At 55.3% G+C, this 24541-nt stretch overlaps 3 protein-coding genes across 7 annotated transcripts; 2 read left to right on the top strand and 1 right to left on the bottom strand.

Moving 5' to 3' along the window:
* Positions 1–1446: 1446 nt before the first annotated feature.
* On the bottom strand, positions 1447–20611 carry LOC101128458 (cocaine esterase). Of its 5 annotated transcripts, none has more exons than XM_055366116.2 (12): positions 20557–20611; positions 7529–7733; positions 6412–6553; positions 5423–5556; positions 5083–5341; positions 4556–4654; positions 4131–4271; positions 3929–4009; positions 3526–3670; positions 2991–3128; positions 2405–2477; positions 1447–1944 (listed from the first exon to the last, which is right to left on the bottom strand). In XM_055366116.2, the coding sequence occupies exons 2-12, from the start codon at positions 7666–7668 to the stop codon at positions 1758–1760; spliced, it is 1539 nt and encodes a 512-aa protein (XP_055222091.1). In that variant the 5' UTR covers positions 7669–7733; positions 20557–20611; the 3' UTR covers positions 1447–1757. The 5 variants fall into 5 exon arrangements, 4 of the variants coding, with proteins under 4 accessions (XP_055222091.1, XP_030858448.1, XP_030858449.1 ...); XM_031002588.3 differs by lacking the exon at positions 20557–20611 and adding an exon at positions 10061–11531; XM_031002589.3 differs by lacking the exon at positions 20557–20611 and adding an exon at positions 9796–10054.
* CIAO2B (cytosolic iron-sulfur assembly component 2B) lies at positions 11336–13715 on the top strand. Its single transcript, XM_055366118.1, has 5 exons — positions 11336–11549; positions 11706–11783; positions 12031–12156; positions 12955–13000; positions 13480–13715. Exons 1-5 carry the CDS (start codon positions 11406–11408, stop codon positions 13575–13577), a joined length of 492 nt encoding a protein of 163 aa, XP_055222093.1. The 5' UTR covers positions 11336–11405; the 3' UTR covers positions 13578–13715.
* RRAD (RRAD, Ras related glycolysis inhibitor and calcium channel regulator) lies at positions 20600–24108 on the top strand. Its single transcript, XM_019012325.4, has 4 exons — positions 20600–20969; positions 21864–21937; positions 22062–22266; positions 23416–24108. Exons 1-4 carry the CDS (start codon positions 20600–20602, stop codon positions 23691–23693), a joined length of 927 nt encoding a protein of 308 aa, XP_018867870.2. The 3' UTR covers positions 23694–24108.
* Positions 24109–24541: the final 433 nt, after the last annotated feature.

The following is a 24541-nucleotide window of genomic DNA, read 5'->3' as shown; positions in this document are numbered from 1 at the left end:
CCTCCCGAGTAGCTGATACTCTAGGTGTGCACCACACAGCCTGGCTAATTTTTGTCTTTTTAGTAGAGACGACGTTTCACCATGTTGGCCAGGCTGGTCTCAAACTCCTGGGGTCAAGTGATCCACCCACCTCGGCCTCCCAAAGTGTCGGGATGATGGGTGTGGGCCACTGCACCCGGTCTAATCGGTAGTATTTTTGCTATAGCAACTGAATGGACTAAGACACTAGGAATTCCGGTAACCAGGTTTCCTATCGGCCACTCACAGATTTTTCTTGTTTTTTTTTTTTGTTTTTTTTTTTTTGTTGTTGTTGTTTCTTTGTTTGTCTGTTTGTTTGTTTGAGACTGAGTCTCGTTCTGTGGCCCAGGCAGGAGTGCAGTGGCGCAATCTCATCTCACTGCAACCTCTGCCTCCTGGGTTCAAGGGATTCTCCTGCCTCAGCCTCCCTAGTAGCTGGGACTACAGGCGCGTGCCACTGCACCATTCTAATTTTTTGTGCTTTTAGTAGAGACGGAGTTTCACCATGTTAGCCAGGATGGTCTCGATCTTCTGACGTGGTGACCCGCCTACCTTGGCCTCCCAAAATGCTGGGATTACAGGTGTGAGCCACCACACCCGGCCTGGCCACTCACAGATGTAAGAGCACTTGGGGCTTGGGGAGAGGCAGACAGAGACTTTTTTTAGAATTTATTTTTAGTTTTTCAGACCTCTCAGGGATGAACGGACATAGGCTTCTGACACTTAGGTGTGGGCAACATTCTTTGAAGCACCTCCCTCAAAGTGGAAAAGGCCTGGGGGCTCAGAGGAGAGAAGAGAGAAGGCAGGGAGAAGGTGGAGGTGAGGAAGGGAGGAGGGGGCCCAGGGCTCAGTGGGGTATTGGGGAGGGTGGGATTCCACTGGGGTCTGCCCATCCACAGCTCAGTGGGGGCATCTATCGAGTGTGTCTAGCAAGAGAGGACCCATGGCAGGCTTCGTAACTAACATCATGCAGTAGCTTCTTCTATTCTCTCTCTTATTTTTTTGGAAACGGAGTCTCGCTCTTGTTGCCCAGGCTGGAGTGCAGTGGCACAATCTCAGCTCACTGCAACCTCTGCCTCCAGGTTCAAGTGAGTCTCCTGCCTCAGCCTCCTGAGTAGCTGGGATCACAGGTGGGCACCACCACTGTGCCCGTCTGATTTTTGTATTTTTCATAGAGATGGGGTTTCACCACGTTGGGCAGGCTGGTCTCAAACTCCTGTCCTCAGGTGTTCTGACCACCTTGACCTCCGAAAAGTGCTGGGATTAGGGGCATGAGCCACAGTGCCTGGCCTATTATTCTCTTTTTATTTTTATTTTTCTCATTTTTTTCCCTTATATTTTGTTTTCTTTGCTTTTTAAAAATCTTTTTTACTTCTCACTGACTTGAAGCTCAAAACTTTCCTATGTAGCTTCTAATCACACACTCTCTTTCTCTCTCTCTTTTTTTTTTTTTTTTTTGAGAAGGGGTCTCACTGTGTTGCCCTGGCTGGTTGGTCTCAAACCTCTGGCCTCAAGCCATCCTCCCATCTTGGCCTTCCCAATAGCTGGGATTACAGGTATGAGCCATCATGCCTGAGTAAATTCTTAATAAATGATTTCTGAATGGATGGATGGAAGTATGAATGAATGGCTAAGTGAATGAAGGAATCAACTTCTTTCTCCTTAGTGGGTGTGTGTGGGCACAGCAGGCTGACCCTCCCCTGTCAGCGAGCCAACCCCCTCCTCCCTGGCACAGGGTGCTACAGCTCTGTGTGTCTCTCTTCAGGCTCCTCGAGCTCCTGGATCTTTTGGGGCAGCGTCTTCTTCCAGAACTGGAGCCTGTGGGCCTTCAGAGCCCGGCCCACCGCAGGCTGTAGGTTCAGCTGCAGGTATTGCTCCTCCTGGTCGAACAGCGGCCAGTGTGGCAGACCCTCGCCATTGGGGTTCCTGTAGACATGCCGTCCCGCAGGGCGGTATGAGGGTCACTCTGAGCCCCCGAAGCCCAGACCTGAGCACCCTGAGTCTGGTCAGGCAAGGCAGCCAAGCAGGCCAGGTGGGCTTGGGGAATGAGCGGGGAGGCTTCCAAAAACAGGAAATAAGCTCCCTCTGGCTAGTTTGAGCACCAGTGGAGGCGGGGCGGCCAGCTCTGTTGTGTCCCTCTCTCTGAGAGGGAGGCCCTGACGGTGGCACAGCACTGGCATCCACCCTCCAGGTAGACTGGAGAGACAGAGCGTGTCCACTGCCCCACGCACCCCCACCCTGTCTGAGTGGGTCCCAGAGCTGGGGAAGGGGCCATCATGTGATGAAGGATGCGGGTGTGCTCATGAGGTCACCCCAGACTAGGAGAGCACTGGATGGGCACAAGTCCCCCATTCGGGGAGGTTGAGGCAGGGGTGTGCTGTCTCACCCATTTCGCGCAAAGTTGGCCCAGTACTTCATCATCTTCCTGCTTAGCTGCTCCTCTTCCTCAGTGAATTTAACTGCCGAGAGGAAGAGGACATGTGTCTTCATCAGGATGTCCACCCTCAGCATCCCAGGTGGAGCTCGTCCTTGGCCCCCGAGACCTCGGTCCCCAGTCCTGCTTCTCTGCTTTTTCTTCCACTGCCCTCAGAAGCCAGCCCTCCCCTTTTCCAAACTTTCCCCGTAGACCAGGCTCTGGCTGACTCCATCCTGGGCTCCTTCATGGCCCCAAAGGCCCCTTCTTCCTTCTATCTCTGGGAGTCATTGAAGAAATAAACATGTCTCTGGAACACCTGTTCTGCACCAGGCCAGACACCCATGGCTGGGGAGAGGCAGAGGGAGCACAGTTCACAGTCTTAAGAGTCGTGAATTCTAATCCTGGCACAGCTTTTGGAGCTATAAAACCTTGGACACCTGATCTCATCCTCTCGCTGAGCCTCAGTTTCCTTATCTGGGCAGTGAGGACAATCAATCATCCCTCAGAGACCCAGCCAGGATCCCAGCACACCTCCCGGGAAAGGAAGAAGACTCACCGTAGTTGCCCCCGAAGAAACTTGTGAAAACAAAGGGAATCTCATCACCATGGTCTGCCTTCACGTGCGACGGCCTGATGTTCTTGAGCCAGCTGGGCTGATGCTGGAACTCGTAGAAGTACACAGGGGCCCGGGAACCTGTGGGGTGGACAGCCCATGACACGGTGTCCCCTCCCCTGAAGACTTCTTGCCTCACCCATGGTGTTAAGATACCTAGGTCCAAAGCTGGCTGGAATCTGGACAATGGGGTGTGGAGCCTCAGGCTGGGGCAGGAACAGAGGAAGGGACTTGCGATTCTTTGCTGTGTCATCGTGGGCAAGTCACTGAAGGTCCCTAACTTCAATTTGCTCGTCTGTGAAATGGGGGAAATGTCAGATTCTTGGGCTAGCCATGAGGATTTACTGCAATGATGGACGTCAAGTGTCCCCGGAGCCCAGTAAACATGAGTGCGGACCTGGACAGCAGCAGGTCTCACCTGGGACCCACAGCCCTGAGCTATACCCTGCCAGCCAGGCTTTGGTCCAAATATACTCACACTGAAAATGTGCTACTTGGAGTGCAGGGATCACGAACATGGAGTCCGCCATCATCTCTTGGAACTGGGCTTGGAGGGTCTGGGGATCCCCATTGTCCCCAATGTACTCCTCCATCAGCAGGTCACCAAATGTAGGAGGCAACATCTACCCCAGGTGGATCAGGAAGAGGCAGGTTAGACTGGATGCCAGGGGCAGGGAGGAGGTGGTCTCGGGCTTGGGGATGGCACAGGAAGAGGGAGCAAAGGCGAGGCTCTGTGGTGACCCCACCCCTAAACACACACACACCCAGGCCTTTGCTCATGAGGGTCACTACATAGGCAGGGTATCTGGGGGTTGGATTTCCTCTGTCTCAGGACAGGAGAGGAGCCTGTCTCCATTGGCGAGGGACCCCAGGAGCCTTACCATCAGCGTTAACATTTTCTGCAAAGCAGCCTGGGAGGCCTCTCCGTCCATTTCCTTCTGGGTATCATAGATCCTCATGACCTGGATGGCCAGGAGAGAGTCTGTAGCTGGGGATGGGATGAGCCTGGAGCTATGAAGCCCTGAACACCCCCCACTACCAGATGGGCTCCCCAGGCACTTGTGGGCTTGGGTTGGGGCTCACCTTGGGGATGACCCAGCCGAATTCATCGTTGTTGACACCAACGATGCTGGGGACAGGTTGAAAGTCGGCAGAGGCCAGCAGCTCCTGGGGGTGCCTGGGCAGGAAGACCCCATCCACCACTCCGGGGATCATCTTGAAAGGCTGAGGGGAAACGCAAGGTCAGGGAACAAGGTCAGGTCCCAGACATCTTCCAATGCCCTCTGAGTACCTTCCACTCCTTCCCAGTTCATCCCCAGATGCTCATATCCACCCCAGGAGGTCAATGCCTGGCTCAGGCATGCACCGACCTTCAGTCCCCACCCAGGGCTATGACACCCAGGCATGCAGATGAGGTAATGTGCCCAGGGAATATGAGGGCCGTGCAGGCCTGCCAGCCCCATGCCTATTGCACCCCTTCCTCTACACCCACATCCATTTAGACCAACCTTGTTAATTGCAAGAATCTCCTCTTTACTCTTGCCCCGCAGGCAGCCCACCAGGGCCTCAGAGTCAACGTGGTCACAGGCAGACAGGTTGGCCACCACCTGCAAAGGGACCAGGCAGGGGCTGGCTCATCCTTCCAGGTAGAGGAGAGGAGTTTTCCCAAGGCCCTGGCCAAGGACAGGGGCACCCCAAATCTCAGAGGGTACTTCGTATGAGTTCCTGCAGTTCTGACACTGTTCCAACTCAGAAGTCCCAGACACAGGGGCCATCCCATCCGCCTAGATGATTCTCCTCATGATGGGGATCCCTAGGGTGACAACTTTGCACAGGAGCCACAGAACAAGCTTGGCCTCTGCAATGGCAGAAGGATGTGAATCCTGACCCTGGAGCCCCCCAGCAATTCCACGGTAGGCGGCAGCTCCTGGAGCATGCTCCCGATGGCCCTTGTCATCCCCATTTAACAGACAGAGGCTCTGAGGGGTATGAGGGGAGGGAGCAGGCCTCGGCCTCTTCAGCTGAGGGCACTCACCATGGAGATGACATCAGCTGAGCTGGCAATGAGGCCGGGCAGGAGGGCCACGCCACTCTCCATGATGGCTCCGTGGAAGAGTCCTTGGGATATGGGGGACACAACAAGCGAAGACACACTCGTGCCACCCGCAGACTCGCCAAAAATGGTGACACGGTCAGGGTTGCCTCCAAAGTGGGCGATATTCTGCTGGACCCAGCGTAGTGCAGCCACTTGGTCCAGGTAGCCCCAGTTGCCGGTTGCGTGCTTGTCTCCAGTGCTGAGAAGTAGCAGGGACAGGGATCACAGGGCTGTCCTGGCCCCGCTCAGCCCGGGTTGCCCAGCCCAGCCCTAGTCTCACCTGAAGAAGCCCAGGACACCCAGGCGGTACTGGATGATGACCACCACCACGTTCTCCAAGGCGGCCAGCATGGAACCATCATACAAGGAAGCCATGCCAAAAACAAGCGCACCACCATGGATCCACACCATCACCTGGGGAAATCAAGGCAGCTACCATGATGCTCCCACCCAGCCCAAACCCCACCACGGCCACTACCTAGACCAACCAGTGCTTTGCCTCTGTCTAACTCCCCATTAGATCTCCAGCACAAATTCATTACATGGGCAAGCGGTTAGGCACCCAAGATCTATCAGGAAGACCAGACCTCCCAATCTTTGCAATCGAACCCCCCTGTATCAAAGCCTGGGTTCATTAGCCCCAGAAAATTCACCAAAGTGGAAAGAAAAGGGGTGTCTCCCTGATGGCTCCACATGAACATTAACCAAAAATGTCCTTAGCCTGAACCACATAGTGAGACCCCATTTCAACAGAAAATGTTTTAAAAATGAGCCAGCCATGGTGGAATAGGCCAGTAGTCCCAGCTACTCGGGACGCTAATCTGGGAGGATCACCCCGGATTTTGAGGTTACAGAGAGGTATGTTCATGCCACTGCATTTTAGCCTGGGCAACAGAGCATGATGCCATCTCTAACAAAAAAGTTTTTGTGTGTGCCCATTCTATAGGCCCAACAGATTATCCATGGCTGGGGTTCTTGGTCACCTCAAGGTGCAGCCCTTTGGCACTTAAGTGGATCTCCTGGTATGAGTTGGCTGAGTGAGTCCTGGGTCCAGCCCAGAGCCACAGCCTTTGACCTCTGGGAGCAGCCAGAACGCTGTGACCCAGGGCCAGCTGCCCAGCCTGGGTAAGGAGCATTTCTTGGACCTGATAGTGAGAAGCTTCTCAGCATGGTCCACTCTGCAGCAGGGCCTGAGCTAATATTGTCCTTTTCAGCTTCTTGCAGAAGAACTGTCCTCCAACCCCCAGTGAACTGTGGCCTGACACCCACCGGCAGGTTAGAGCCTTCATGGCTATGGGCCGGCGTATAGATGCTGAGGTACAGGCAGTCCTCGGACATGGAGACGGAAGGGAAGGTCATGTTGAACTGGCTAAGAAACTCTGACTCCACTGGGGTGAGGTCCTGTAGACACCTGGTAACCAGGGCAAATAATCAGTCCAGGGGCCGGGCTGTGGCCAAAACCAGACCCTGGGTTCAGAGGTGCTCCCAGCCACCCTCAGACCCTTCCCACAATACCCTGCTCACATGTGATCCCTCTCAAAAATCCCTTCCCACCAAGTTACAGGCCACAGGCTCTGGGGAAGCTGAGATGGAGCTTGGACTTCCAGGGAGGCCTCGAGGTTATTGAGGACCTTGGGTATCATTCCTCGCGCTGCCAGAAACCTTGACTCTTAGGGGTTTCTATGAGAACCATTGGCTGCATGTGTTGACATGCACCACTATATTGCTGTACCCCGTAAGGCCTGGGACAGGGGAGTAGCCCACATATGTGTGCTACCTGAGTGAATGGATGTTAATTTCTCATGAGAAGGGCAGTGGAATGTCTCTCATCCCAAGTCTAAACTCTCAAAAACTCATCATTCCTACATGGCCTCCAGTTGGAAACATATACATATACATATACATGTCTCTTGGCCAATGGCTCCTGGTCCTGTCAGTGGACACAGTGCCTGTGGAGAGTGCAGGTCCCCAGAAAGCTACCACTACTGTTCTCTTCAGCTATTTGCAACATCTGCCACTAGAGTTAGGGGCTCCTACAAGGTTCACAGAGCCACCCCGAACCTTTCCCAGAGACACCTGCCACTGGTGGCAGAGAAAGCTCGGCATAACCAGAATCTGGGGAGATACGTGTGTCTGCCCCTCCCTTCAGCACCTGGAGCCAATGTCTTCTGAATGCCAAGCTCCGATCCAGGAGGCTGAGAAGTTATTCTGCCCTCCCCAGCCTCAGCATGCTCATTGGAAAAATGCACGTGGGAATCCGTGAAACTCAGAAGGAAAACTGGCTGTGGGGGTTTAGATGAAATGATAACTGCAGCCTAGCTGAACTCAGAGCACCCCCACCCCTTCCCCAGTGTCTGGAGTTCCCTGGACCCCTTGGAGAGCTTACATGGCCGGATGGGTGGTTCCATCCCTCACACCACTCCAAGGTTCAGGGGGCTCAGGGGGTGCAAATCGCAGCGGACCTAGAGGTGGCTTGGCAAATGGAATTCCCAGGAAGGTTTGGACCCCGGCATTGGCGCCCTTCATGTGGACAAGACTCCCCAGCACCTGCCCCGTGTGTGTGGTCCGGATGGGACTGGCAGAGTCCTGGCCTGTGGGCAGAGAGACAGACATCACGGTTGGGTTTGACCAATCGACTGCCCTCCCAACTGTTGGTATTGCTGCTTCCTTGCCATCCTCATCTTAGCTCAAGGGGCCCTGATCTATAAACATGGGCTTTACAAACTTCCTGCCTGTAACACTCCCTTCCCGCTCTGGCTTCCTGGGCCTGTCTCCATCCCACCAGGCTGAGGCTCCTTGGGGCCAGGCATCATCATTCAGCCCTAGGACCTTCAAACAAAGGGTCACATGCCCTTGATGGGACTAGAGTGTCCTTTCAACTGTGTGCCAGGTCATGTGACAGTAGGATGATGGTGGGAATTGGGCAGGCAAGTTTCCTGTCCTCAGGGATGTCATGCCCAAAGTGGCAAGAAATGACATAAAGAAAGCATCATCCAAACCATGAGTGATGTTGGTGAAAAGAGGTGCAAGAGAAAAGTATGGCTGTGGCTGGGATATAAAAGGCACAGTTACTGGCCTGGGGACCATAGTGGGACTCTGTCTCTACAAAAAAATCAGGAAAAAAATTGGCAGGGTGTGGTGGTGCATGCCTGTAGTCCCAGCTGTAGAAAAGCCTGGCCCAGAAAGTGGGTGAGTTTATGACCGTTTAGATGAAAGTCAAGGACAAGTGCACACATCTATTCTTGTGTAAACTGCTGGGCACTGTGTGTACTGCGGTGTCAACAAGCAGTTTCCAGTGTGGGCCATGGGGACTTTGATGGCCCCTGAGGAGAAGCCAGGACTGGTTGGGTAAAAAGAGGATGGCACACATCACCTGTACCCTCCCATGGCTTGTCAATTATTTTTTCTGAATGTGGGTCCAACCCAAAATTTTGTATACATATATATTTGTCAGACAAGGTCTCCATCTGTTGCCCAGGCTGGAATGCAGTGATGTGATAACAGCTCACTGCAGCCTCCACCTCCTGGGCTTGAGATCCTCCCGCCACAGCCTCCCGAGTAGCTGGGAGTATAGGTGTGTGCCACCATGCCTGACTTTTTTTTTTTTTTTTTTTGGTAGAGACAAGTCTTGTTGCCCAAGCTGGTCTCTAACTCCTAGCCTCAAGTGATCCTCCCATCTCTGCCTCTCAAAGTGCTGGGATAACAGGTGTGAGCCACTGTGCCTGGCCCAAAATATTTTAAAAGGTAGCCATCTGTGAGGCCGGGCAAATCTTCCTGCTGGGCCCCTGGTGGACTCTAGAATGTGGTCAAGGGCAGGCACAGGAGGAGGCCCTGCAGGAGTGCACCATGGGGCGGGGGGAGTATGGACTCCACCTGCGCAAATTAAATTGGGGAAGGGTTGGAAGAGACAGTCAGATCATACACTTAGGAGAGTTTTGGGTGAGAGGACCAAAGGCCGAAACACTCCCCCAGCTTCTGACAAGGGCCTGGAGAAGCCTGGCAGGCACACAGAGCCTTCACCTTTGTCCTGGAAGCCAAGTTGTGCCCTTGCCCAGGATGAGGTAAATGGCATGAGGGACACCACAAGCTCTTTGGCTCTTGTTTCTGGAGACAGATTTTTGCTTTTTCACCCAGGCTGGAGTGCAGTAGTGGGATGAAGGCTCACTGCAGCCTCAACCTCCCCTACTAAAGTGATCTCCCACCTCAGCCTCCCAAGTAGCTGGGACTACAGGTCACAGGCCACCACAGCCCACTAATTTCTTTTAATTTTTTGTACACTCCGAGTCTCACTATGTTGTCCAGGCTGGCCTCCAACTCCTGGGCACAAGCGATTCTCCCCCTTGGCCTTCTAAAGTGGTGGGATTAAAGGAGTGAGCCAACCGCACCCAGCCACTGCGGCCTTTTAGATCTGCTTTAGGATTTGGCGCCTGGGGGCTTCTGTTCCCCAAGGACCACTATCCTTGTCTGAGGCCCCTTTGGAGGGCTCAGGGCATCCCCCCTGGCCAAGGACGCCACACACTGAGAGCCAGATGCTGCCAGAAGCTATTACTGTTATTACCGGCTGGCAGCACCCGCTACAGCCACAATCATGAGGGAAATGGACTGAATCCCCGCACCCCAATCCCTCACCCACTCCGACCCCAGGCTGCCTACCCGGCCTGGCATGTCCCGGCGCTCCTGGGGCCCCTGTACTCCGCTGGTTCCTTGCCGTGGTGTCCCCCAGCCCGACCCCTTCTGTGCTTCTAGGAGCCCACCTTGGGCGGCGGGGAGGCGTTGCGTGGGGCTCACGAGTTCCACGCTGTCATCTCCACCAGCTCCCACCTCCCAGGCGCCTTCCCTCCCGCACTGTCAGGTTCTGCCTCCGCAGCATTTGGCAGATCTGAGCCCGGTCCCTGTCGCCCCTCCGAGGGAGCCTCACCCTGGCCCCGGACAAGAAGCAGCAGAAGCCCACAGGCCACCGCGCTCAGCCGCGCACGAAGTCTGTGCAGCCGCATGGTCGGCTCGCTGGTCTCGGTTCGCTGCCGGCGGACACGCTGCTGTTCACCCAGAGGCTGCCCCGGGTCGGTCCAGCGGTGGATCAGTGCCTTGCCCAGCCTTGGAGTTTGGACTGGGCAGGGAGTCGGCGGGGTGCCATGGCTTGGGCCGGGAAAGGTGGGTGTGGTAGGAGAGCGGGACTGAGCAGTCATAGGTGGGTGGGGATCTAGTGGCAGGCAGGCCCGGCACGGCCACTTCCCTTTGTCCGGGCTCCTTTGGCATCCTCGGAAGGGGCTGTGCCACTCCTGCAGCCCTTCCGCGATCCAGGGAATCCTCTCTTCAAACCTGTCCTTGTCCACAGGCCCGATGAGCGTGCTGGGGATCGATAGGAGGGGGCAATAAACTAGAATTGGAGACCCCAGGAGGGCTTCTCTGAGGAGGTGCACGTTCAGGATTCCCCAGATGGAGAAATGGGAAGGAACTTGATCGGGGTGAAGGAACCGCTTGAGCAAAGGCAGGGAGGCGTGACGGCGCCCTTCATTCTGGAAGTTCCTCCTTGCTTTCAGGACTCAGTTTCCTGCGTTCCCCTTCACGGCCCCTCATCTCCTTACAGTCCAGGGTCTGAGAGTCTCCGCGGTCCCCTCCCTACTCAGTCACGCCATTCTTTTGAAACGTACACGTGACCGCGGCACTTCTTAAGGAGCGCCCCCCTTTTCCTCGGTGGCTTTCAGTTTCCTCACCTCCCGCGGAGACCACGGCCATGGTCATTTATCCACTTGACAAACATTTCACGAGCGCCTGCCGCTCCAAGCTGTGGGGAAGCCGTACTCCCGGGCCTATGGTGCAACAGGGGAGGCAGGCGCGTCACCGGGAGGTCCCGAGACACTAGGAGCCCTGCCAGGCCAGAGGCGACCAACCGTCCTGGATACGGGAGCTCCCGGCCAGCCTGACTTCCAGGAGGAAGCGGTGTGGGGATCACCTCCGACCGCCTTTAGTGCCCCCTGAGACCTGGTTCTGGCCTCTACGTTTCAGCCCGCTACTGGCTCGCACGACCCAGCGCCGCCGGGGTCCCTTCTCAGCGCCTTCTGCTCCAGCGACCATCATGTTCCCGGGTCCGAGCAGCCAGGGCCGCGGTCACCGCTTCTCTCACACCTCAGGCCGAGAACCCACAACCCGGCGTGTCCCTCGCGCGACTCCGTCGCCACGCCACGCCCCCTTCCCGTTCTCCGGAAGTGCGCGGGTAGGAGCGGAAGCGCACGCCTGCTAGGATCAGCGGTGGTGGTTCCGCGATGGTAGGCGGCGGCGGGGTCGGCGGCGGCCTCCTGGAGAATGCCAACCCCCTCATCTACCAGCGCTCTGGGGAGCGGCCTGTGACGGCAGGCGAGGAGGACGAGCAGGTTCCCGACAGCATCGACGCACGCGAGATCTTCGATATCCGCCGCTGCTGGGCGCGGGCGGGTTCCGGGGGCTTGCGGTGGGGGGAGCAGTGATGTCGAGCAGCTGGTGGAGCCGCATCCCAGCAGGGCGTTCCTGGTAGAGGGTTCTGAGTGGGCAAGGGCGCAGAGTCCCTTTTCCTTCACTTCCCACATCTGATTCGCTCCATTAATGACCCGGAGCATCCACTGACGCTAGAGGAGTTGAACGTAGTAGAGCAGGTGCGGGTTCAGGTGAGTCACTTCCGAGGGGAGCGAGTTGTTCCAGAGAGTCAGAAAGGTTTCTGTGCACCAGGAGCTGGCGTGCTCTATGCTCACGAACACCGAAGGGTATCTTTGGGGAGGGAGATTGTTGTGCCTGTTTTATGGGTGTTGAAACTGAGGCCCATAGAAGTTGGATGATTTGCCCAAAACAACAAACTAAGAAGAGGGACCTTGGGCTGAGGGTGGTTGACTCTTGACATCTCCCCTCCACAACCAGGTTAGCGACCCCGAGAGTACAGTGGCTGTGGCTTTCACACCAACCATTCCGCACTGCAGCATGGCCACCCTTATTGGCCTGTCCATCAAGGTCAAGCTTCTGCGCTCCCTTCCTCAGCGTTTCAAGGTCAGTTGGAACTGAGCCCCGGGAGTGAGACCAGGCATTGAGGGTCTACTGCTGAGGATGGGGACTGGGAGAGCATGAACATGGAGAGGACATCAGAGTGGGGCCTGGAAGGATCCCCATTAGCAGAGAGGAAACTGGGAGGAAGCTTTCCAAGTCGATGTGACAAGAATAAAGATCTGAGCTGGAAAGTGGAGAAAAGTATTGAAGAGTGTGGCAGGAAGGGCAGTAGGGAGCGGCAGATGGGTTTGGACCAGGGGTGGGGCACAGGCAGGCCTTTAAATCAACAGTAGTGGGCCAGTTCTTTGGATAGAATTGGAATAGCTAGGGCCGGGTGCGGTGGCTCACGCCTGTAATCCCAGCACTTTGGGAGGCTGAGGTCGGTGGATCACCTGAGGTTAGGAGTTGGAGACCAGCCTGGCCAACATGGTGAAACCTCATCTCTACTTAAAATACAAAAATTAGTGGGGCGTGGTGGTGTGCGCCTGTGGTCCCAGCTACACGGGTGGCTGAGGAAGGAGAATCAAATTGAACCTGGGAGACAGAGGTTGCAGTGAGCTGAGATCGCGCTACTGCACTCCAGCCTGGGCAACAGAGCAAGACTCAGTCTTGGGGAAAAAAAAAAAACAAAAACGAATTGGAATACCTGTGGATGGGTTTGGGGTGTAACGGAAGGGCCAGAGTCCAAAGGCATGATTAGGAGGAAGGATCAGCTGGAGATGGTGCCTGAGGGTCTGGGGGCTGCAGGGAAAAGTGTGGGTCGGTGGGTGGGTGTTCAGGCCCTGGTTATCTCCCTCCCAGATGGATGTGCACATTACTCCGGGGACCCATGCCTCAGAGCATGCAGGTAAGTGTGGACTGGTGGTGAGGGTGTTGGCCCAGGCACCCCCTGAGCAGTCTGAGGCTTCCCCCTTGCACAGGAGTCTATGGGCAAGACTGGAGATGGGTAACTGTGTGAGTGAAATTGCCAGAGACTCCTCAGTGTGGGTTATAGCCTAGACCGAAGCTGGCCTGAGAAGACTCTCCTTTGCTTACCATGTCCTCTTCTCCCAAATCCCCTTTCACCAAATATACAGGACCAGAGTGTGTCAGGCTTCAGCAGCGCAGGAGGCAGCCAGGGGGAGGGATCCTAAGAAGGCAGATTAGGTGGGCTCAGGTGGTTGAAGTAGCCTGATCAAGATGTGGGGTCCTGGGAAGGAGGTGACAGGAGGGCTCTGTTGCTGCGGGGGACATATCCTATATAGAGGTTCAGAGGTAGGGCTGGCTAGCACTCTGGCCAGACCCTAGCTTTGACTCTGCCTTCCCCACACCCTTCTTCCCACCTAGTGAACAAGCAACTTGCAGATAAGGAGCGGGTGGCAGCTGCCCTGGAGAACACCCACCTCTTGGAGGTTGTGAATCAGTGCCTGTCAGCCCGCTCCTGAGCCTGGCCTTTGGCCCCTCAGCCTGCATACTGGTATCCTGGTCCCAGCTCCTGCCAGGGCTGTTACCGTTGTTTTCTTGAATCACTCACAATGAGAAACTAACATTTTGCTTTTTGTAATAAAGTTAATTTATATTCAGTTCCCAGCATGCCTTGGTGTCTTTCATCTTGGTGGAGTCATTTGGAATTTGAGGGGGGATGGTGGTAGTAAGTGCCTCTGAAGGGTGGTGTACTTGCAACTTTTCGTAAAATAAAATCAAAATGGAAAGAGTAGTGTACGAATGTGCCTGTATGCTCACCACCACCAGTAGAGTCAACAGTTGTTGACATATTGCAACACTGGCCTTATTTATGTGTGCATATATAAATATCAGTAAGTAAGCTGCAGAGACTTGACTCTTCACTTTGAAGTACTGCAGCTCCTATAGTCAGTATAAGCCTGTATAGCCACAATACTTTTATCTGATCAGAAAATGAACAGTATCTCAACACCATCTAATACCCAGGCATATCTGGATTTCCCTAATGTGTCATTCATAGTTGTTTTTGTTTTGTTTTTGAGACAAGGTCTTACCCTGTTGCCCAGGCCCAGGTGCAGTGGCAAGATTGTAGCTCACTGCAGCCTCCAACTCCTGGGTTCAAGCAATCCTCCAGCCTTGGCCTCCCAAGTAGCTTGGATTACAGGCATACACCACCATTCCTGGCCAAATTTTTTTTTCTTTGAGGGGACAGAGTCTTGCTCTGTTGCCCAGGCTGGAATACAGTGGCACAATTATACCTTTCTGCAGCCTTGACCTCCTGGGCTCAAGCGATCTTCCCACTTCAGCCTCCCGAATAGCTGGGACTACAGGCATGCACCACCGTGCCTGGCTAATTTTTAATTTTCTTGTAGAGACAGGGTCTCCTAGGTTGCCCAGGCCGGTCTCTAGCTCCTGGGCTTAAGTGATCCTCCTGCCTCATCCTCCCAAAATGTTGGGATTACAGGTATGAGCCACCCCAACCAGCCCAATCAAAATAATATTTATTTATTTATTTATTTATTTTTATTTTTTATTTTTTGGGGTAGAGATGAGGCCTTGCTGTGTTGCCCAGCCTGGTCTCAAATTCTTGTCCTCAAGCAGTTCTCTCACCTGGTCTGCCAAAGCACTGGGATTACAGGCTTGAGTATTACCCTAGCTGTTTTTCAGTTTTTTTAATTCAAAAAAACATTTTGTTAAGAGGTAGTGTATTGCTCTGCCACCCAGGCTGGAGTGCAGTGATGTGATCAGAGCTCACTGTAGCCTCAACCTCCTAAGCCCAAGTGATCCTTTTGCCTCAGTCTCCCGAGTAGCTGGGACTACAGGCGTGTGCTACCATGCCAGGCTAATTTTTTAATTTTTTGTAGAGACTGGGTCTCCCTGTGTTGCCTAAGCTGGTCTCAAACTCCCAGGCTCAAGCCTCACAACCTGCTGGGATTACAGGTGTGAACACCACGCCCGGCCCTGTCTTTTTTCACAGTGATTGTTTGGAAAAGTTCAGAGAAGTCCCAGTCCTGCAGTCTGATTTGTTCCTGATTTGTGTTGCTTTAACTGGAAATTGGTCTAAAGGCCTCAGTGAGTCCAGGTTTGAGCTTTTTGATGAAAACCCTGCCCAGGAGTGGCATATATATTTTATAAGCCCACTAGTAGGTGTGTGATGCCAGGTTTTCCAGCTGTTAGTGATGGCCGTCTGGTCCCTGATAAGGGCAGTGACATCAGACTTCTCTGTTGAAGGGAACCTGAGGCACCCTCTCAATCAGCCCTCCCAAAGGCGTGTGTCACCCCCACTGTTGAGTAAGAGGGAAGCTCAGCACCGTGAAGTGACGTGCTCGGGTCTAAGGCCTCTGCCTCCCCTTGGCCCTATGCCCAGATTGCATTTGGTCACCTGGACAGACTGTAGGGCTTAGACCTTGGCTTAGCTGGTTAGGATCGCTTTCCCAGGGGGAACATCCTTCCTGCCTTAGTCTCATTCTCTGAGGATAAATGGCAATATTAAGAAGCAGTGCCCAACCCCACCTCATCCCTACTGAGTCCCAGATAGGATTGTGGGCAGAGAAGCCTCAGTAGGGATCCTGGCCATTTTGCAGATCTGTTCTTGAGGGCCTGCTGACAGCATTGAGCCTATCCTAAGAGTGGAATTCAGCCGAGGGCTTTACACTTACTATCTAGTCAGTTCTCCATCCAGCCCTATGCAGCAATTGCTATCCTCTCTCTTTTTTTTCTTTTGAGACACAGAATCTCGCTATGTTGCCCAGGCTGGAGTACTGTGGCTATCCATAGGTATGATTATAGCACACTACAGCCTTGAATGCCTGGGTTCCAGGGATTCTCTTGCCTCAGCCTCCTGAATTCTTGGGACTACAGGCATGTGCCATCACACCTAGCTTGCTATTCTTTATCCCCAATTTTCGGACAGGAAATGGGCTTCTAGAATAAATGTAGTCACACCTCCATTATCCATGGGTTCTACATCCATGGGTACAACCCGCTGTGGATCGAAAATGTAGTTAGGCCTAGGATGACTGTGTCTGTACTGGACATGTACAAACTGTTTTTCTTGTTGTTATTCCCTAAACAGTGCCATCTAACAACAACTTACATAGCATTTACATTGTATTAGGTATTACAGTAGTAATCCGGAGATGACTTAAAATATATGGAAGAATGTGCAGAGGTTAAATGCAGATACTGTGCCATTTTATATAAGAGACTTGATCTCAGCCACTGAAGTTGAGTTTAAAAAACAAAGTAAAAAAATATATGTAAAGGAGTTAAGTATTCATGGATTTTGGGATTCATAGGGATCCTGGAGCCAATCCCCCGTGGATACCAAGGGACAACTCTAATTTACTTCTCAAGACATCTAGCCGGGCACGGTGGCTCACACTTGTAATCCCAGCATTTTGGGAGGCTGATGTGAGGATCGCCTGAGCCCAGCATTTTGAGGCAAGCCTACACAACATAGCAAGACCCTGTCTCTAAAATAAAATTTTTGTGTGTATTTAATGGGGAATGGTGGTGCATGCCTGTGGTTCCAGCTACTTGGGAGGCGGAGGTGGGAGGATCTCTTGAGCCCAGGAGGTTGAGGCTGCAGTGAGCTATGATTGTGCCACTGCACTCCATCCTGGGTGACAGAGCAAGACCCTGTCTCAAAAAAAAAAAAAAAAAAAAAAAGATTTACGGCTAGGGAGTAAAGGAGGCCCTGAGCAGCTTGATAGGTGCTGTGCAGCTGGCAGGGGGCGCCGTTGCCTACAGAAGGGGCTAAGCCCATCCTGAACCCCAACTCCTATTGCTCCCACTCAGCTCACTCTTAGGAGGGAGTGGCCTCGCCACCTAATGACCAAGAGGAGGTGCTGGATCTGGCTACCTAAGATCAGAGAGGTGAAGCCATCAGCCCCTATTGCCCAGAGCTGCTTCATCTGTGAGGGGGATAGTCATGGCAACCACTCGGGACTGCCCTTGGGAGATTTAAATGGGTTTAGGCCTAGCTCTGATGATCTAGGCACTGTATCCTGCACAGATGAGGAAGCTGAGGGCTCCAGAGAGGCAAAGTGAACAGCTGAGCCCCAGGGAGCCTTCCCGAGCTGAAGGCCTCACACCCTGCGACGTGTGTACCTTCTGCCGGACAGTCCCTGTCTGAGGTGGCCATGGTGTCTGTGTTGACCTGGGGATGAAGGGAGTCATGGGGGCGGCAGGTGTGGTTGAGTCATTTGGCTGGCCTTCCTGGCAGCCAGGCCACGGTGGGTGAGGGACACCAAACTGCTCATGCCACAGCTGACGTATCAGATAGTTCTCTTGTCACTCTTGACTCATCAGTGCCTGGCCCCTGGCTGCCTGCAGGGCCACCATCTGTGCATCCTGGGCCAGTGCCCAGGGAACTTTCTGGAACCCCAGATGCTATCTGAGGACACAAGGGTACAGGGGATGGTGAAGTTTGAGGTTCCTGAAACCCTCCACCAGGTATGTCTGGCTCTGCTGTTTCTGGCCTGTGACTCCTCAGGCTTTGGTTACCATGTCTACAAAATGGGAACAACAAATCATAGCTGAGTTTGACCCAGGGATTAGATGACATGTATGAACATGCCCAGCCATGTCTATTTTTGCTCATCATCCTGCCCCCAGCACAAGGGCCTGGCACACAGTAGGTATTTAGTACAGGACCGCGGAATGAATGAATGCATTGGGCCTTAGAACACAGCAGAGGCTCTGGGGCCTGAAGGCTGTGGTGTGAGGAGGGGGTGGGGACACTGAAGCCCAGCCCAGTTCCCTCTGCAACATCTTGTCACCTGAGGGAGGGGGAAGAGTGTGGGGTCCTACAGAGAGGAGACATGGGTATGGGGCTAGGGGAGAGGTATCTGCATTGTTCCTGAGACCTCTGCCCCACTCCTGGACAGACCATCATCCTGGAGAGAGTGCAGCAGAAACAGGAGAGGGACCACAAATTCACCTAACCTGCCCCATCCAACCAAGGATGATCATGATAAATGTGCTCTTAGTGAGATATTACTGTGTGCCCGACTTGAGCCAACTACTGTGCCTCTGCATTTCATGTTTGTTTTGTCTCATAATAACCATCAGGAAGAGGTGATCCCTGTTCTACACTGGAGAAACTGAGGCTCAGCCTAGATAAATGGACACAGGTGAAACAGCTAGCAAGGAGCACAGCTGGGATCTGAAGCCCGGGCGGACCTAGGAGTGGTTCTAGCCTCAGTTTATTCCTCCTGGGCAGCCATGCTCAGCCCAGAGAGCTGGGAGAACCAGGTGGTGGGAGTGGGGGTGTCTCAAGGTTGTGTCCTGGTGTTAATCCCTGGGGCCCCTGGCCATATCTAGCTTGTGGTGAGTGTCTCTGGCCTGTTGGAGCAGCCACTGGAATGCCTGGGGCTTGAGTGGCCCTTTGTGGATGCAGTTCCCTTGGCAATGAAGAAACACTGCTGAGGTCAAGAGCTCAGATTGCCAGAGGGGAAACCCAGCCCTCCTTCTTTGCATGGCCCCCTGCTGGGAAGGGCCGCAGCTACCCCCCACCCTCGCCCTCTGCCAGACACCCAGAGGAGGCTCTTTCCAGTGGCACAGTCGTGGGGTTGGAGGGGGCACAGGCAGCCCAGCCAGGATTCCTCATGGGAAGTGTGTGGTGGCTCTTTAGACTTGTCTGCTAACGGGAGGCTCTGCCCGTAACTTCGTCTTCCCACTGGAGTTCGTTCAGGAAGCCAGAACCAGCATGGGGATGCTCAGGCCTCCAAGATCCCCTAGGACCATGGGCAGGCCACCCCTCAGCCCAGCTTTTGCCTACTTTGAAGACCTCAAGGACAAGAGGGCCCTAATCTTACCCAGCCAGGCCCTCCTCAATCCAAGGCCTTCTTAGGTGTTGCCAAGGAAACTGATGCAGCAGCCAAAGAGCCTGGCCCAGGTCTCCATGACAACCTACCACAGTCCACCAGGGTCCACCCATCTGTGATGTCACCTGAGCCCCAAATGGATGCCCTCCCACCCCCACGACACTTGTCACAATCAGATGTCACAGTCTGATAGCAGGTCCCTGTCACAAAATACCTCACAGCCTGACCTGCAACCCTCAGACCCCTGAGAGATGAGCAGGGAGCTAAGACACTCCTCATGCCTTGACCACACCCTGTGTTTATGCCCCTCTTGGGTGGGGGCCTGAACCTCCAGGCCCTGGATGTGCCCTGGGTGGCTGGCTCAGCCTGCAGCTAGAGGGAAGGGAGACCTTGACGACTCAAAGTGGCTGGCTCCTGCTGGCATTCAACACCCATTGGCCTGGATTTCCCCAACTCCGGGCAACTTCCAGTCCAGGAGCAGAATAACCAGGGCCAGGGCCAGGGCCAGGGCCAGGGCTGGGGCAGATTATTTATTTTTAGCAGAGTTGCTGGCAGCTGCCTGGTGGGTGCTGGGAGGTGGGATGGGGACTGAGTTTAATCCCTTCCCTCTTCTGGGCTGGGGTTTCCTCCCCAGGATTCAAGCAGGCATCTCCACCTGCAACACTGTCAGAGCTGCCCCCACCCCCAACAGCCCTCTCAGGGCCCCCAGGGGCTCATGGGGTGATACCAACCCTCACACTGAAGGGTAGGCTCATTAGGGAGAATCTTCAACTCCAGGATGGGGAGGGAGTGGAAAGGATTTTGTGTGAATTTAGGACACCCCCTAAATTCTAGCTCAGACCTGAGCCTATGGGGAGTGGGTGTCATGGGCAGAGAAGGGGGATCTCTGTCCAGCCTGTAACTAGTTTACTTGCTAAAAGGACGAGCCGGGACTTGGGGAGAGGAAAGGGAGAATTCACTCTCACGGGGCCAGACCGAATTCTTCTCCAGAGGGCAGTTGCTGCTTTTGGCTGATTGGGTTTACCCGGCTGCCTGCCTCCCCATCACGTACTCCCCCCGCAACCTCGCTCTCTCTCTCCTTCTCACACACACCCTCAGCCCCGGACCTCGCCTACCGGTCAGCCCCTCTATTCCCAGACAGCTACCGCTACTCCCCTGGCGGGTAGGGCGGGTGTCGGGGATGTAAGGTCCGAGGAAGAGGGTGGGGGATTCCCCTGGTGGGGGTGGACAGACACGTCAGCCCCCGCAGCAGCGTGGACCGGGGGCGGGAGCGGGGGCGGGTGGAGGCTTAAATAGGCGGCTCTGGAGCCAGAGCCCAGTGCGGGCTGAGAAGGCGGTGGCTGCAGCAGCAGCGGCGGCGGAAACCCTAGAGTCCGAGTCCGGACTACGAGTGGGTGGCCTCTTAATCCGGATCCTAGTCCTGAGCGTGTCTGTGTGCGAGTGGGTGAGTGTCCTGGCGGAGCGGGGTCGGGGCGGCTGCAGATGGATGCGCCAGGTCCGGAGGGGTCCCGGGTGAGGGCGCCGCGACCTGGGGGCTGGGGGAGGGCTGCGGCGGGACCTCGGCCGGAGCATCCCGCCTGACTCCGGGTTGGGCAGGTGCGCCCCGGGTCCCGCCTCCCTCGCGACTTACACGGCCACTCGGGTTCCTGATCCCCTAGACGGTCCCGGACGCGATGACCCTGAACGGCGGCGGCAGCGGAGCGGGAGGGAGCCGCGGTGGGGGCCAGGAGCGCGAGCGCCGTCGGGGCAGCACACCCTGGGGCCCCGCCCCGCCGCTGCACCGCCGCAGCATGCCGGTGGACGAGCGCGACCTGCAGGCGGCGCTGGCCCCGGGTGCCCTGGCGGCGGCCGCGGCCGGGACGGGGACCCAGGGTCCCAGGCTGAACTGGCCCGAGGACTCCGAGGACTCGCTCAGCTCAGGGGGCAGCGACTCAGACGAGAGCGTTTACAAGGTGCTGCTGCTGGGGGCGCCCGGCGTGGGCAAGAGCGCCCTGGCGCGCATCTTCGGCGGTGTGGAGGACGGGCCTGAAGCAGAGGCAGCAGGTGAGGGGACCCAGCTGTTCAGGGGAGGGGCGATCCCGGGGCTAGGACTAGGGGCTGAGACCAGGACTCAAAGCCGCAAATACCGTGGAATTATAGTTGTTATTATTATTATTATTATTATTATTATTATTATTATTATTATTATTTTGAGACAGAGTTTCGCTCTTTTGCCCAGGCTGGAGTGCAGTGGCCTCGATCTAGGCTCACTGCAACCTCCGCCTTCAGGTTTCAAGGGATTCTCCTGCCTCAGCCTCCAGAGTAGCTAGGATTACAGGCGCCTGCTACCACGCCCGGCTAATATTTGTGTTTTTAGTAGAGTTCGGGTTTCACCATGTTGGCCAGGCTGGTCTCGAATTTCTGACCTCGTGATCCGCCCACCTTGGCTTCCCAAAGTGCTGGGATTACAGGCGTGAGCCACTGCACCTGGCCAATACTGTGGAATTCTATTGGCACTTTCAGAATCATGCCTCTACCTACCCACTTCATAAATGGGGAAAGGAAAGGAGAAGGGACACCCCCCAGCCTTTGGTAGGGAAGAAATGCCCAGAGTAGAAGGCCAGGGCATAGATATGGCTACTCTGTGGGATGGGACCGGACATCCCTCCCTGCCTCTCAGGGACAGGTCAGAGTTTCTAACCAGAGGGATTTCTAAGAGAGGAGCTCTAGGTGGCCAAGGTCCCCAGGGGGGGCATGTGGGTGGAGGTCAGGCACACCATGCCCTCCAGCCCCCACTTCCCTGCCTGGCACTGCTGTTGCCACATACCAGCATCTGCAAGTGGAGTGGAGGGTAAGGAGGGCTCTGGGGAAGAGTTGGAGGGTGTGGCCAGAACAGGAAACCTGGCAGCAGCGGCTTTGACAACCAGCTGGTAACCTGTCTACTGGCCTTCTGCCTAGGGCACACCTATGATCGCTCCATTGTAGTGGACGGAGAAGAGGCATCACTCATGGTCTACGACATTTGGGAGCAGGTAGGGTGCAAGCAGAGACCCAGGGCAGGGGAGGGGGGAGTGAGTTGGGTTAGGGGTCTGGGAGTGCCAGGCTCGTGTCGGGGGCATGAGGACTGTTGGGCAGATGTGTGTGTGTGTTCTCCAGGACGGGGGCCGCTGGTTGCCTGGCCACTGCATGGCCATGGGGGATGCCTATGTCATCGTGTACTCAGTGACGGACAAGGGCAGCTTCGAGAAGGCCTCAGAACTGCGGGTCCAGCTGCGGCGTGCACGGCAAACAGATGATGTGCCCATCATCCTTGTGGGCAACAAGAGCGACCTGGTGCGCTCTCGTGAGGTCTCGGTGGATGGTGAGTAGGCGGCAGGTTGCAGGGGGAGGGAGAGCCCAGCTGGGCCCTGATCCAGGCAGTCTTGGCTCAGCTTGAGTCCCCGGGGATCATCAGAGGCTAAAAATGTTCAGAAAGAAAACTGGTGGGGAGGGAAATGGGAGAGAGCTGGTGCCTGCTCACAGGGCTCCGGAAGGCCCCAGAGGGCTGGGGAAAGAACCAAATCTGATAGGGGAGCTGGGCACCGCAGGGCCCTCCTCTCCTGCCCCTCTTGGTCCTGGCCTGGCTGGTTGGGGGGTAAATGGGTGGAAGAGAGTGTAGGGGAACAGGCCAGGAGGTCAGAGCCTGTGTCCTAGGTCTGGGCCATTCTTAGAGTAGACTTGGCCCTGGGGAAGACCCTTCCCACTTGGCCTCAGCATCCTTTTCTGTGGACCCCAGTACTGAGCCCCTCAGAGGAACCCAATAGTGACTTGGTGACCTTGCCTCCGCAACCCCAGTCCGCTGGATCATTCATCATTATATAACCTCGAATTAAAAAATACTAAGTTGTGCGGGGCATGGGCCAGGGGGTGGCTAACGCCTGTAATCCCAGCACTTTGGGAGGCCGAAGCGGGTGGATCACGAGGTCAGGAGATCGAGACCATCCTGGCTAGCATGGTGAAACCCCATCTCTACTAAAAATACAAAAATTAGCCAGGCGTGGTGGCGGGCGCCTGTAGTCCCAGCTACTCAGGAGGCTGAGGCAGGAGAATGGTGTGACCCCGGGAGGCGGAGCTTTCAGTGAGCAGAGATTGTGCCACTGCACTCCAGCCTGGGAGACAGCGAGACTCCGTCTCAGAAAAATAAAATAAAATACTAAGTTGTCCAACATAGTTCTCATTTTCCTGTGTTTACTACTGTCATACTTTGTTTAAATATCAGGCTTCAAGTTATTTCAATAAATGGATCGCCTTTTGAGGGCCACTGTTTTGGGGGCTCCTTAAACGCAGGCACTCTGCCTACTGGGTGACGCAGCAGTGCCCAGTACCCTCAGTACAGGAGCTGGGGTCTGTGTTTTCGGGGAGGACCTTGCAGATTCTCGAGTGGCAGCTTCCATGGGTGGCCAGTGTTGGAGGGGACTCCTCATTCACCCACCCTTTGTTTACTGGTGCCTGCCTTTCCCCACCCACACAGAGGGCCGGGCCTGCGCGGTGGTCTTTGACTGCAAGTTCATTGAGACATCAGCGGCATTGCACCACAATGTCCAGGCGCTGTTTGAAGGTGTCGTGCGCCAGATACGCCTGCGCAGGGACAGCAAAGAAGCCAACGCACGACGGCAAGCAGGCACCCGGAGGCGAGAGAGCCTTGGCAAAAAGGCAAAGCGCTTCTTGGGCCGCATCGTAGCTCGTAACAGCCGCAAGATGGCCTTTCGCGCCAAGTCCAAGTCCTGCCACGACCTCTCGGTTCTCTAGGTCCCACCCGCTCCCACTATGGTGGGAGACGAACGGAAGGGTTGGTGGGCTGGCCCAGCCAACTGCCCCAGGTGCCTCAGAGCAGGCTCAGACTCTGGGTCCCTCGGAGCTGCCAGCCGGGCACCCCCAACCTCATGGTCATGGACAGATAGACAGTGCTGCCCTGCGAAGTGGCTCTCAGGGGCCAGTGAGGGCTGGGCCCACAGAGATGCATGCGCAGGCTCATATGCGTCCCAAGCAGCCGCAGCGCAGCCGCCGGGCAGGCCTGCGTGCCGGGAGAGGACTCTGCCTTTTTTCACAGCCCGGGTGTGCCTGCCCTGGAGGGAGGCTGTTCAGTGCGGTGGCTATTTGTTTACATGCAGATTTTTGTAATAAAGGCTATTTCCTGATAGTCATGGCTGTTGACTCTCTTTCCTCCTATCTGGGCGCTTCAGGAGCTGGAAGGATTTCTGAAGTTGAGGGATGGGGGCTCACTGCCCCACCCTAGTGTGTGGCCATGATGTGTTAATGTGAGGGTCCAGATATAGCCAGCTGGGATGGGCATCGGGTCTGGTTAGAGGTTCAAGGAGCAGGAGACACAAACCCCTCCCAGTCCCTGTTATCCAGATTCTTCTCTTTCTGCACTGGGGCCTGGCATTGCCCAACTGATTGAGGGTTCAATCACCTCACTGTCCATAAAGGGAAACAGGCTGCTCAAGGGAGCACATTCTGCCCTGGGTCTCGCGACCGGGCGGGAACCCTGGGTCTCGCGACCGGGCGGGATCTGGCTCCACAGCTGGTATTTCTGCCCTGTTCCCTCTTGAGGGGCTGGAATCAGCTGAGGTTGGGGATAGAGACCTCCGAGGGGT

Source organism: Gorilla gorilla, chromosome 18 (assembly GCF_029281585.2).
Source record: "Gorilla gorilla gorilla isolate KB3781 chromosome 18, NHGRI_mGorGor1-v2.1_pri, whole genome shotgun sequence".
Classification (NCBI taxonomy): Eukaryota; Metazoa; Chordata; class Mammalia; order Primates; family Hominidae; genus Gorilla; species Gorilla gorilla.
Note: the sequence above shows the minus strand (reverse complement) of the source record. Positions and strands in the feature narration are given on the sequence as shown.

Bases quoted from the DNA above. Each gene is read 5' to 3' on its own strand.
- RRAD (XM_019012325.4), top strand. From the start codon at position 20,600: ATGACCCTGAACGGCGGCGGCAGCGGAGCGGGAGGGAGCCGCGGTGGG. The intron at 21,938-22,061 runs GTAGGGTGCAAG...TGTGTTCTCCAG, and splicing joins TCTACGACATTTGGGAGCAG to GACGGGGGCCGCTGGTTGCC. The intron at 22,267-23,415 runs GTGAGTAGGCGG...CCACCCACACAG, and splicing joins TCGTGAGGTCTCGGTGGATG to AGGGCCGGGCCTGCGCGGTG.
- CIAO2B (XM_055366118.1), top strand. From the start codon at position 11,406: ATGGTAGGCGGCGGCGGGGTCGGCGGCGGCCTCCTGGAGAATGCCAAC. The intron at 11,550-11,705 runs ATCCGCCGCTGC...CACTTCCCACAT, and splicing joins ACGCACGCGAGATCTTCGAT to CTGATTCGCTCCATTAATGA. The intron at 11,784-12,030 runs GTGAGTCACTTC...CTCCACAACCAG, and splicing joins TAGAGCAGGTGCGGGTTCAG to GTTAGCGACCCCGAGAGTAC.
- LOC101128458 (XM_031002588.3), bottom strand. From the start codon at position 10,328: ATGACTGCTCAGTCCCGCTCTCCTACCACACCCACCTTTCCCGGCCCA. The intron at 4,272-4,555 runs GTTGGTCTAAAT...GTTTCCCCTCAG, and splicing joins AGATTCTTGCAATTAACAAG to CCTTTCAAGATGATCCCCGG. The intron at 3,129-3,525 runs GTGAGTATATTT...TCCACCCCACAG, and splicing joins CCAAGTAGCACATTTTCAGT to GTTCCCGGGCCCCTGTGTAC.